Consider the following 11,770-nt stretch of genomic DNA (forward strand, 5'->3'; position numbering starts at 1 on the left):
ATCTTGACGGCTGTTTGAATAAAGACTGTAAACCTGCTAATGACAACTCATATCTAATATATTATATATTATAATATTATATATTAAGATATAATAATATAAAAATTAGGGTTATAACCCATCAACACCTTTTCATTATTCTAATGATTTGTGATCATCTCTAAATAACAGAAACTTAAATATTTTGACTTTGCTTTAAATCTAATTTATTTTATCAGAATAAATAATAATAAAAAGACGTGGTTTCTATTTGTTTAATAAAGTTTTAATATAAATAAATATTTATTGGTCCTCAGGTGGTAAATACCAAGTAGTATATGAAGTAATATGTATAAAATATACTTATTTAAATTAAATTAAATAAGGTGCAACTTTAAACTGATGAGAACAATAATATAATATTATTCTGCATAATGAGTACTTTGGTACTTTATGTTTATTTTGATTCTAATATCAGCGGTGTGATTAAACATATTAACATAACATAGTATATGTATTATTATTATTATTATTATTATATGAGATATAGTATAAGTATAAGTGCTATAAGATGAAAGGTAATAAAGTATAAACAGTGGAATAATATAACATCAATATAACAGAATAGAATATGGAATATAATGAGGTATAATATAGTAGTGATATATATATATATATATGTATATATATGTATATATATATATATATATATATATATATATATATATATATATAATAGTAAATAAGTATATAAAAGAATAAAGCAACATGTTCACAGATACATAGACAGTAGAAAAAAACACAAAAGAACAACATTGTTGTCTCTATACACAGTGAAAAGTAGATGAAAATATTATTTTTATAATAATCAATATTCGGTTATCATTTAAGTAATACATGTATGTAATATCTTGGTATTGAAACAGTATTTATGACACATTTTCCATGTTTTCTGACTGTATTCTTAAATTTAAACGAAGGACTTTAATGTTCTGATTTCCCACACGTCCTGAATGTAGCAGATGACGTCACAGCCACTGACCAATCAGAAAGCTGCTGACAGCCTCGCTAGCCTGCTGTAGCTAACAGAGTGTAGCTTGAAGAGTAGAAACAATCTTTAACTGACTTATTGTTCTGTTTCCGGTAAGAGACAGTTTCTACTTTTTATATGCATATCTAAACTAACAAGCTAAGAGGTTAGCGGTGATACTAGTTAACCTAGCTTAGCTTACTAGTTAACTTTAGCTTCATGTAAAAGTAGTTAAAGAGAACTGGCTGTTAGCATTAGCATTAATATTAGCATGAGTGTTTAGTGAGATAAGGACCGGTGACGTAATGATGACGAACGACCTTAAGTTAAATTAACAACTTTAAGTGACACGTGACGTTTGAAAAGTAAAGTTGTAGGTTTAGAGTTATTATTGTTATTAATTATTAAGATAACTTTTTATTTGTAGTGACAATCCTTTGACTTTTGGTTTCAGTTCATCGTACATATAATATATATATATATATATATATATATATATATATATATATATATATATATCTTACAGTAGTATTACAGTCACAGCTCAGTACCATCGACTGTAGTACTTCTAATATACAGTCTATGTGTACTTTTGTACTTATACAGTTTTTGTGTACTGTAGTACTTATACAGTCTTTGTGTACTGTTGTACTTATACAGTTTATGTGTACTGTAGTACTTCTGTGTGTTTTATCTCTCTGTGAATGTTCAAAGGTGTGTCCATGGTAACCTCCAGCAGAACCTCTTCATCATCATCATCATCTTCATCATCTTCATCATGACCTCCACTGAGGAGCAGCCTGAGAAGTGAGAACACGTTTTAACGTTTTAATGATGTTTTAGTTCAGATAATCTGTGATTTATACGACACATTTGTGAATATTTTTAAATTAAATTAATTTAATGCTGATAGAGAGACACACATGAAAACATCTGAATTGTGTATCTGTGTGTGTGTGTGTGTGTGTGTGTGTGTGTGTGTGTGTGTCTCCAGACACTGCTGGGTGTGTTTCTCTACTGATAAAGACGACCTCATGTCAGACTGGGTGAGTCCTTGTCGATGTAAAGGATCCACCAAGTGGATCCATCAGTCGTGTCTGCAGCGCTGGCTGGACGAGAAGCAGAAAGGAAACGGTGGAGGAGCCGTCAGCTGTCCTCAGTGTGGCACTGAATACCTTATCTCCTTTCCTAAGATAGGTAAGTAAGGAAAGAGGAGCCGTCAGCTGTCCTCAGTGTGACACTGAATACCTTATCTCCTTTCCTAAGATAGAGAAGGAAAGTTTCCTTCCTAAGGGACCTTCAGGAGAAAATATATGTTCATGGACTTCAGGCCGAGCAAAGAAAGGAGAAAAGATATTTACGTTATTTTAACTTCACAGGTTCTTCATCAGGTAGAAATAGTAAAAAGGGTTTGTATATTTGTATAGTTGGTATAAAACTATATAAAAGCTTTTAATATCTTTTTTCTCTCTAAAATATAATTCATAGTTTGTGTATCCAGATGATTGTGACGTCTGTGATGTAACAACAGTGGAGGAGAAATACTAAATATAATAATAATAATAATAATAATAATAATAATATAATAATAGAGCAGCAGGTCTGTCCTCCATACAGAACAAATACTCAACCTTATGCAGACAGTAATACTTATGCAGATATTCTGTATCATAGCAACCAGACACAACAAAAATAAACATTTCTTTAGGAAGAAGTCTAAACCCAAAATACCACAAACGAGAAGAAGTATTTCTTTACTGCTTCTGGAACGTAAATTACAGCAGTTCAGCATCTGGAGCCTCTTTATTTCTGGTCGTATTGAAAATCATACCGTCATGATTTCTCAAACTGTAATACCACGCAAGCCTAGCAGTAGTAGTATTAGTAGTGGTAGTAGTAGTAGTAGTAGTGGTAGTAGTAGTAGTAGTAGTGGTAGTAGTAGTGGTAGTAGTAGTGGTGGTGGTAGTAGTAGTAGTAGTAGTAGTGGTGGTAGTAGCGGTGGTAGTAGTGGTAGTAGTAGTGGTAGTAGTAGTAGTAGTAGTATTAGTGGTAGTAGCAGTGGTAGTAGTAGTGGTGGTGGTAGTAGTAGTAGTAGTAGTAGTGGTGGTAGTAGCGGTGGTAGTAGCAGTGGTAGTAGCAGTGGTAGTAGTAGTAGTAGTGGTAGTAGCAGTGGTAGTAGTAGTAGTAGTAGTAGTAGTAGTAGTAGTAGTAGTAGTAGTAGTGGTAGTAGTAGTAGTAGTGGTAGTAGTAGTAGTGGTAGTAGTAGTAGTAGTAGTGGTAGTAGTGGTAGTAGCAGTGGTAGTAGTAGTAGTAGTAGTAGTGGTAGTAGTAGTAGTAGTAGTAGTAGTAGTGGTAGTAGTAGTGGTGGTGGTAGTAGTAGTGGTAGTAGTAGTAGTAGTGGTAGTAGCAGTGGTAGTAGTAGTAGTAGTGGTAGTAGCAGTGGTAGTAGTAGTAGTAGTAGTAGTAGTGGTAGTAGCAGTGGTAGTAGTAGTAGTAGTAACTGTAACTCACCGTCTAAAAGGATGAGTCTGGCGGTGTTCTATGTTGTTGTTGTTGTTTACAAAGCTCATGTAAAGACCCAGATCAACAACAGAGGCTCATTGAAGGTTTAATGGTCTTAATATTGTCACGTTGTGTGCTGAGGAGAAGACAGAATATGAGTTGTTGAATGTGTTCTTGTCTCTCTTCAGGACCATTGGTGTACTTCCTCCAGCAGGTGGACCGAGGTCTGTCCAGGATCAGCCCCTTTGCTGCTGTGGGGGTCGTAGTCGGGACCATCTACTGGTCCGCTGTCACATACGGAGCTGTGACCGTCATGCAGGTCCACACTATATATTACGTAGATACTGTATATATATATATATATATATATATATATATATATATATATATATATATCATATATAATATATATATTAAACCCCTCCTCATGCTGTCTACAGGTCGTGGGACATAAGAAGGGTCTTTATGTGATGGAGCGAGCCGACCCTCTGTTCCTGTTGATGGGGCTGCCCACCATCCCAGTGCTGCTGGTCCTGGGAAAGATGGTCCGCTGGGAGGATCACGTGGTGAGACTGCTGCAGAGGTACTGGTGTAAAGGGAAGCTCCCACCAGGTATGAACACACACACACACACACACACACACACACATATATATGCATACATACATGTGTGTGTGTGTGTGTGTGTGTGTGTGTGTGTGTGTGTTTTACATCAGGTACCAGTCGTTACCTGTCCAGACTCCCTGCTGAGGGTCCTGGTCCAGGAGACCACCTCTCTGTGTCCAGGACTCTGTGTGGAGCTCTCATCTTTCCCTCCATTGCCAGTCTGGTGGGACGGCTGCTGTTTGTACGGAGGCCGTCTAATCTTCAGCGCACTCTGCTGGTGAATATAATATTCAACATCTGGACTAGCTGTATAACTATGACATCACCACCGGTCTTCTGTCCTCTGTATAACTATGACATCATCCTCTGTCCCCACAGGGCGGCTTGGTCTTTGTGTTGATCAAAGGAGTTCTCAAAGTGTATTTCAAACAGCAGCAGAGCTTCATTCAGGCCAGCAGACACATTGTGAACTACAACGAGACAAGCGGAGGACAGAACGAAGCTGGAGACGAGGACACGGAGGACACGGAGGACAGCGGAAATGACTAGTTGACGTGGATCCAGAGGAGGTCCGATGAAGGGCAGAGATCATGGTACAAAAACATCTGGAGGTTGAGGATCCAGAGATTTGGTCCAAAGTATCGTGAGACTAACTCTGTCTGTCCGGGTTACTTTGCACCAAATCTCTGAGCTCTCTGGTGACAGTTTCCCTTGTTTGTGAGGCTGAAGAACATTAAAGCTCTTCATGCATTTCACCATAAAACACAAAGTTGAATGCTTCTGTAGACGGAGAGAAGAGTCTGTTAACAGGTTTGATCTTCACTGGAATTAGAAACACTTCCTGATGTCACACTCTAGTACTGAGAGTACTAAGTACTGAGAGTACTAAGAGTATTTACACTGTCGGAGATACGTGTGTCAGCCTTCAATTCTAAAAGAGACTTGAAGATATTTATACAATATGATCTTTTAATACGGTGCCCAAATAAAGAAGTAGAAGTCTTAAGTGAAGTGTTCATTATGTGAGTCATCTCAGGTGTTTAACATCCAATAGGATTCATCTCTGATTCCTTCAATGTTTAATGGTTTAATGTGAGCATGTGCAGAACAAAGGCTTCAGTCGTTCTTATTAATGTGGAGATGCTACATCTTCTATTCAGAATGAATTACATATTCCTACACAAAGTTCTCTTACAGGTCCCTGCAGGTCATGAGTGAATAGACATTGTGATAGAACGTACATTGTCTTCACTGTTCAGCCGTTAAGGGAGAGCTGTGATGTTTGTTCTGAAAAGTTCTGCTGTGGACAGAAGAACACCTCAAAAGATCTAAATCAGGACTAATGTGTTCTGTGAGTCTGGTGGCTTTGACGTGTACAGATAAGCATGTTCTAAATAGAATTACACTTCAACTGATATTTGTTAGGTTTAAATGATTATTGGAGTATTTATTGAAGGACATGTCAACATTCACACAGTGAAGTCACAGCGATGTCACAGTGATGTCACAGCTGTCAGAATCAATTCTGGGTTCAGTATCAAACTGCTGATCCTCAGTTGATGTTCCTCATACAACCACTTTAACACAGTATGTTCATGTTAAAGCTCCTTTCACAGAACAGGCTTTGGTAAGTACTGGACTCTCTCTCTCTCTCTCTCTATATATATATATATATATATATATATATATATACTGAGAGTACTATATATAGTACTCTCATATATATATATATATATATATATACTGTGTATATATATATATATATATATATATATATATATATATATATATATATATATATATATATATATATATATATACACACAGTTGAGGCCAAAATTATTAGCCCCCCAGGAATTATGGAAAATTTTCTAAAATTCTCCCCAACGTTTGCAGCATTGATAAAACTTGATATAATCAAACATTCACCAGTGCTATTTAGTAGCTTTTGGTACATTTTGGAATCTAAAATACATTTTTAGGCTTGCTTTATATCAAATATAGTGAAAAACAGGGTGGTCAAAAATATTAGCCCCCCTGATGGGGTGGTCAATGATATTACCCCCCCCATGTGAATTTCTGCTTTCAAACGCACCTAATTAACCAATCAGCTTTCAAGCCACACCTGTGCAGTCAATTAGCTTCCTAACAACACCTGAGCATTCAATCAGCATAAAAAGACTCCAAGGAACAGGGCGTTGAACACATTGAGAGGGACTACTTTTACTTACCATGCCAAAGACAAAGGAAATCAGTGTTGAGCTCAGAAAGAAGCTAGTGGAGGCTCATGATAAGGGGGAAGGCTATACTGCCATTTCCAAGCGTTTCACAGTGTCTAGAACTGCTGTACGTTGCATCATTGCCAAGTACAAGGAGACAAATTCTGTAAGAAACAAAGCTGGGCGTGGTCATAAGCGCAAGATTTCAAGAACTCTTGAGAGGAAAATAGTCAGAGATGTCAGCAAGAAGCCCCAGACATCTGCCAAGATGATTGTTGCTGACCTGGCCTCTTCTGGAGTTGATGTTTCAAGGAACACAGTTGTGAGGGCTCTCCATCGTGGTGGGCTTCAGGGCCATCGTCCCAGAAGAACCCCTTTACTCAAAGAGCGGCACATCACAGCCACACTGAGGTTTGCTCGTGAACCTTTGAAAGGTAAGGATGAGTTTTGGAAGTCTGTGCTTTGGTCTGATGAGACTAAACTGGAACTTTTTGGGCACATGGATGTTGCTTATGTTTGGCGAAGAAATGGAGAAGCCTTCAACCCTAAGAACACAGTTCCCACAGTTAAACATGGTGGCGGGAGCATCATGCTGTGGGGCTGTTTTGCAGCCTCAGGCACAGGGAGCCTTGTTCGGGTGCATGGCATCAAGAAAAAAAGAAAATGATGTTGTTTTGAGGGATAATATGCATAAATCTGCTCGCAGTCTATCCTTAGGTCGTCGCTGGGTCTTCCAACAAGACAATGACCCAAAGCATACATCGAAATTGGTCCAACAGTTCCTGAAGGATACCAAGGTCCTAGAGTGGCCTACACAGAGCCCAGACCTCAATCCTATTGAGAATCTGTGGCGGGTACTCAAAGTGAATGTCCATGCTCGGAAACCACGCAATTTGGACCAGCTGGAAGAATTTGCAATGGAAGAATGGGCCAGAATCCCTCAGGAGACCTGTGCCAACCTAGTAAAGAACTACTCTGAGAGGTTGTTGTCAGTTGTGGCTCAGAAAGGGTACACTATTGACTATTAATAGCCAGGGGGCTAATCATTTTGGATGCCTCATTTTTGCCTTTTCTTGTTTCAACTCAGTGTATCAATAAAATATCCTAATCAAAGTTAGTGGACATTTTGTCTTTGTTATTTTGGAAACAAATGCACTATAAACACTTGTTGTTCATGGTCATTTCCATGGAGAAATCAAGAGTTTTGTCTAATTTCATAAGGGGGCTAATCATTTTGGCCTCAACTGTGTATATATAAACATGTATACATATATTACCTGCTGACGGTCAGTAAGTTTGTGGCATCAAGCTTTTGTTGATGTAATCGATACAACTAGTCCTATAACTGTTTTTTCTAACTTGTTTTAAGATTTTTCAGTGTCTCTAAATGTTCTTTCAGCAGACTTGTTTCTTGTTTAATGAAAGTTAAAATTGCTTCTTACAATCAGTCGAGCTGCTGAATATGAACTTTGATCTGCTGAATATTTGAAGCGCCTCTGATATTTCATGCAGGTAATGGTGAATAGAGCTTTGATTTAATACTTTTATGAGTCGATGGTGGTTGTTGGCCGATTGTTTGTATGCACTTCCTCTTGTGGAATACGTTCAGTAAAAATTAAAGGTTGTTTAAATTTAAAGACTAATAAATATTTCATGTTGGGGTTAAACAGGAGTTCCTGTTCATCATCAGACTGAGAAACTCTTTTATAAAGTACTACTTTTCTTTTGTTAAATGAGAATCTCTGGAACTTTAAAGGTAAAATTTCCTTACAGTTATAAATGAGACAATAAAACTGAAACACAATAAAATAGAAATAAAAGAATAACAGGTCCATCCACTAGAAGAAACCCTTTCTTTAAAAGTCTGTGAGAAATAAAATTAATAGAAAGGGACAGCAGGGGATAAATACACAAACACCACATCTGAAACTTTTCAAAGGTAAGTGCTTTAAAAATGGGAGGGGGGTGTGTGAAGTAAAAAACATGCGGAAATGGAACCTGCCCCAAGTCAAAACATTCTGCTCTGGGAGGCAAAAACGTGGGGGAGATGCAAGCATATATATATAGAGAGAGAGAGAGAGAGAGGATAAAAATTTATAAAATAAGAGGAAAAATGTCTTAATTATAAATAAATAAATCTAACAAGTGTATAGATAAATACAGGAATGAATGAATAAAAAATGCTGAAAAAAGTGCTTTTTCCTTCACATTTTGTCTTTTTTTGTGACATACACAGATAGATGTTGATGAGTTTATTATTTAATGATATTTAGGCTGTTAGTTGAAGATTAGTAAGGCTGCTTGATACAAATGTTTTCCAGGTCCTTGGAAGAACCTCGAGACAAGTTAAACAGTTAGGAGGGGGTTAAAAGAGACACTGATCTGGCCTTTGGTGACTGAGAGGAAAGACACTATTCCCCTCCTCTTTACAAGAGCATCTGATTTACAGTGCAGACCACAGGTAAGTGATCGCATGATCCTGAGTCAAAAACACTCCTCTGAACGCACACAAACGACTTTCTCACAAATGACCCTGAATAAAGAATGAAGGAAATCAAGACATAATGAAATAAATAGAATCAGGTCAAATTTTTTTTTTTCAAGCAAAGGATTAGTTTAGTAGGTGGATTAAATGTTTGTCCTAAAGATGCAGTTTTTGACATGAGTGTGTACACACACACACACACACACACACACACACACACACACACACACACACACACACACACACACACACACACACACACACACAGTGTGTATAATACACACTGTAAAAAGTGCTGTTCACTCAAGCTGCCTTCCTATCTTCTCTTCTATATGCAGGTATACCGCGCATTGGTCTATGTAACAGACCACGATTAGCCTGAAATGCGCCCTAATTGCCCGGTTTCGAGTCCCGCTCGGGCCTGTTTTGACTCGTGATCATCTAGAAATATGTACGTCAGCATCTAAAATAAACATAGCAGGCCTATGTTAATGCATTGGTGGAAAGGTGATTACATTTTCTTGTATTAATCTGAATCTTCAAGTAACTAAAGATATCAAATGTAGTGGAGTAAAAAGTACAATATTTGCCTTTAAGGTGCAGTGGACTAGAAGTATAAAGTGAAATGAAATGTAAATACACAAGTAAAGAACAAGTATTTCAAAATTGTACTTAAGTAGAGTACTTGAGTAAATTTAATTAGTTACTGTCCACCACTGTTTAATTAAGAAGCCTGCAGACTAAAAACCTTATGTGATGATGAAGCAAACAATGAATGTGACAAATAGGAGTATTATTATTATTTATCAACATAGTTTGGAGTTCAGATAATCCTCTCTTGGGTAGATATTAAAAGTTGTAATTTTTTTGAGTGAAGTTGTTGTAATAACTAAATAATACTAATAATAAATAGGAAGAAGTTATCAACACAGATAAGTCAGTTTTATATTTTTTATTACAGAAAAAAAAAAATGACAATAATAATAAAGTGTAACATAAAGGACTTAAGGTATAAATAAACTAAAAGTAAAAATGTAATGTAATGAAAGTGCAACAAAAATAAAGTGAAGAAATCAAGTAATCAAAATCAACAATTTAAATAATCGATAATACAGTAAAAAATAAAACATTCTGTGTACATAAAGCTTATGAGCGTTGGAAAACTGGTGTGAGATCATTGATCAGGTGACAAGACCGTTAAAGTGAAGAGACAAGATAGTCCCAGATTAGATATCAAACAATATTTTACACAGGCAGCCTTAAAACAGTGACCGTTGTAAAGCCAAACTCTGTAACAGTGCAAAGAACTTGAAAACATACACTGGAGATGCTGGAGGGTTTTCATCTCAACCCCGCTTCTTCAGCATAGCCCTCCATTCTTCACATGAGTGTCAGACTCTGGACAGTATCAGTTCCCAAAGTACTGAAGGTGTGATGCTGTCTTTCTGTCTTTGTTGCACTTTCTGCAAAGGATCACGTCCGTCTTCTTCACCTACTTTCTCTTGACGGTTCCACTTTGCTCCATCTCCTCTTTTGTTCCCTGTACTGTTGAGTACCGTAAGGAACTGCTTGGCTGGATGTGTGAGTGGAAGGTGGCACAGAAGGTAAACTGGGGTTGGGGGAGTTAAAAAACATCACCTGTGAGGGTCCAGCCACTATAGGAAGCCCCAGAGATGGAAGAGAACGGGAAGGAGACGGGCGGTCCTCTTCTTGAGCGTTGCTTCTCCTGCACTGTTTGGTGGCAGGAGGAACAGGTGGGGCTCAGCCAAACTGCGAGAATGCAGAGATGACCCTTTCTGCAGAGCTGCAGGGAGCTTCTCTGGTCCTGCTCAGGGTGCATCTGGAGCTGGCCCTGCCATGCCTGCTGAACCTGGGAAAACATAAAACAACCAATATTCATAAACAGATTGTAAGCAGCTGAACACCGCTCCGCTCGCTCCTCTTTTTCCAAGACTGTGGCAACGTGAGCCGCTGAGTCTGCCTCGCTCAGGGGCCATCCATCCCATAATAACACTTTTAACACATTGCATTTTCACAAGCATATCTGAGCATATCTTCATGTCAACATGAACAAGTGAAAGAAGGCTTTCTCTATAACCAGTGTTTGTTTGTCACCACGGCGGACCCTTCATATCTACGTATCAATGTAGATGTGAAGGGCTCATTGTAAGAGAAGGAAAACACTCATACAATAATAACTAAGTGATAGTACACTCATGAAAACATAGTTATCAATGTTGTATTTCATTTCTACTCATATATCCCACATAATGCGACACACATTGTAAGCAATGCAGAGAACATGCTCTGCATAAAGTATGAGTGTATGAAGCATGCTCACAGTGTAACCATTGTGTGAGCAATCAGCTGATCAAGGTCGTTTCATCTTTAACAATCTATCTATAATGCAATATGTTTTATAAACTGAGCTTTTTTGTAGAACCTCGATCTTCCAAGTAACTGAAGTTATCAATTAAATGTAGTGGAGTAAAAAGCACAATATTTCCCTCTGAATTGTAATCGAGTAGAAGTATAAAGTAGAATAAAACAGAAATACTCAAGTAAAATAGAAGTACCTCAAAAAGATACTTCAGTACAGTAACGTTCTTGAGTAAAAGCAATTTCCCTCGTTACTTTCCATCACTGCCTCCTGTAAGTAACGTTGAGTAATGAAATGAACGGTAAGTTACAAACAGGTGTCCAGTAACGTTGTTACGTTATTGTAAAGGTTACGACTCACAGACGAGAGTGCTGTTTCATTTTAGTGTAAGTCTTGTCATGCTGTATGTAACTTGACTTTATTGTAAATGAATGAATGAATACATAAAGAGAACAGTAAAATAACGGCGGAATGGCGGACAGTCCCACTTAACGGGAGTTCGCTCCGGTCATCAACAAGCGGGTTGGTTTGTTAACTTTGTTGGTGAACGTTAAAGTGACTGAACGTAA

General features: G+C 37.6%; 1 protein-coding gene across 1 annotated transcript; it reads left to right on the top strand.

Moving 5' to 3' along the window:
- The first annotated feature begins 1,037 nt into the window (after window positions 1-1,037).
- On the top strand, window positions 1,038-5,123 carry marchf5l (membrane-associated ring finger (C3HC4) 5, like). The gene is made up of 7 exons (XM_068705358.1): window positions 1,038-1,122; window positions 1,724-1,816; window positions 2,004-2,206; window positions 3,700-3,830; window positions 3,952-4,123; window positions 4,228-4,394; window positions 4,496-5,123. Exons 2-7 carry the CDS (start codon window positions 1,788-1,790, stop codon window positions 4,664-4,666), a joined length of 873 nt encoding a protein of 290 aa, XP_068561459.1. The 5' UTR covers window positions 1,038-1,122; window positions 1,724-1,787; the 3' UTR covers window positions 4,667-5,123.
- The last annotated feature ends 6,647 nt before the right edge of the window (window positions 5,124-11,770 follow it).

Source organism: Cebidichthys violaceus, unplaced genomic scaffold, assembly GCF_023349555.1.
Source record: "Cebidichthys violaceus isolate CVI_PGR_0920_01 unplaced genomic scaffold, fCebVio1.0.p SCAF_115, whole genome shotgun sequence".
NCBI lineage: Eukaryota > Metazoa > Chordata > Actinopteri > Perciformes > Stichaeidae > Cebidichthys > Cebidichthys violaceus.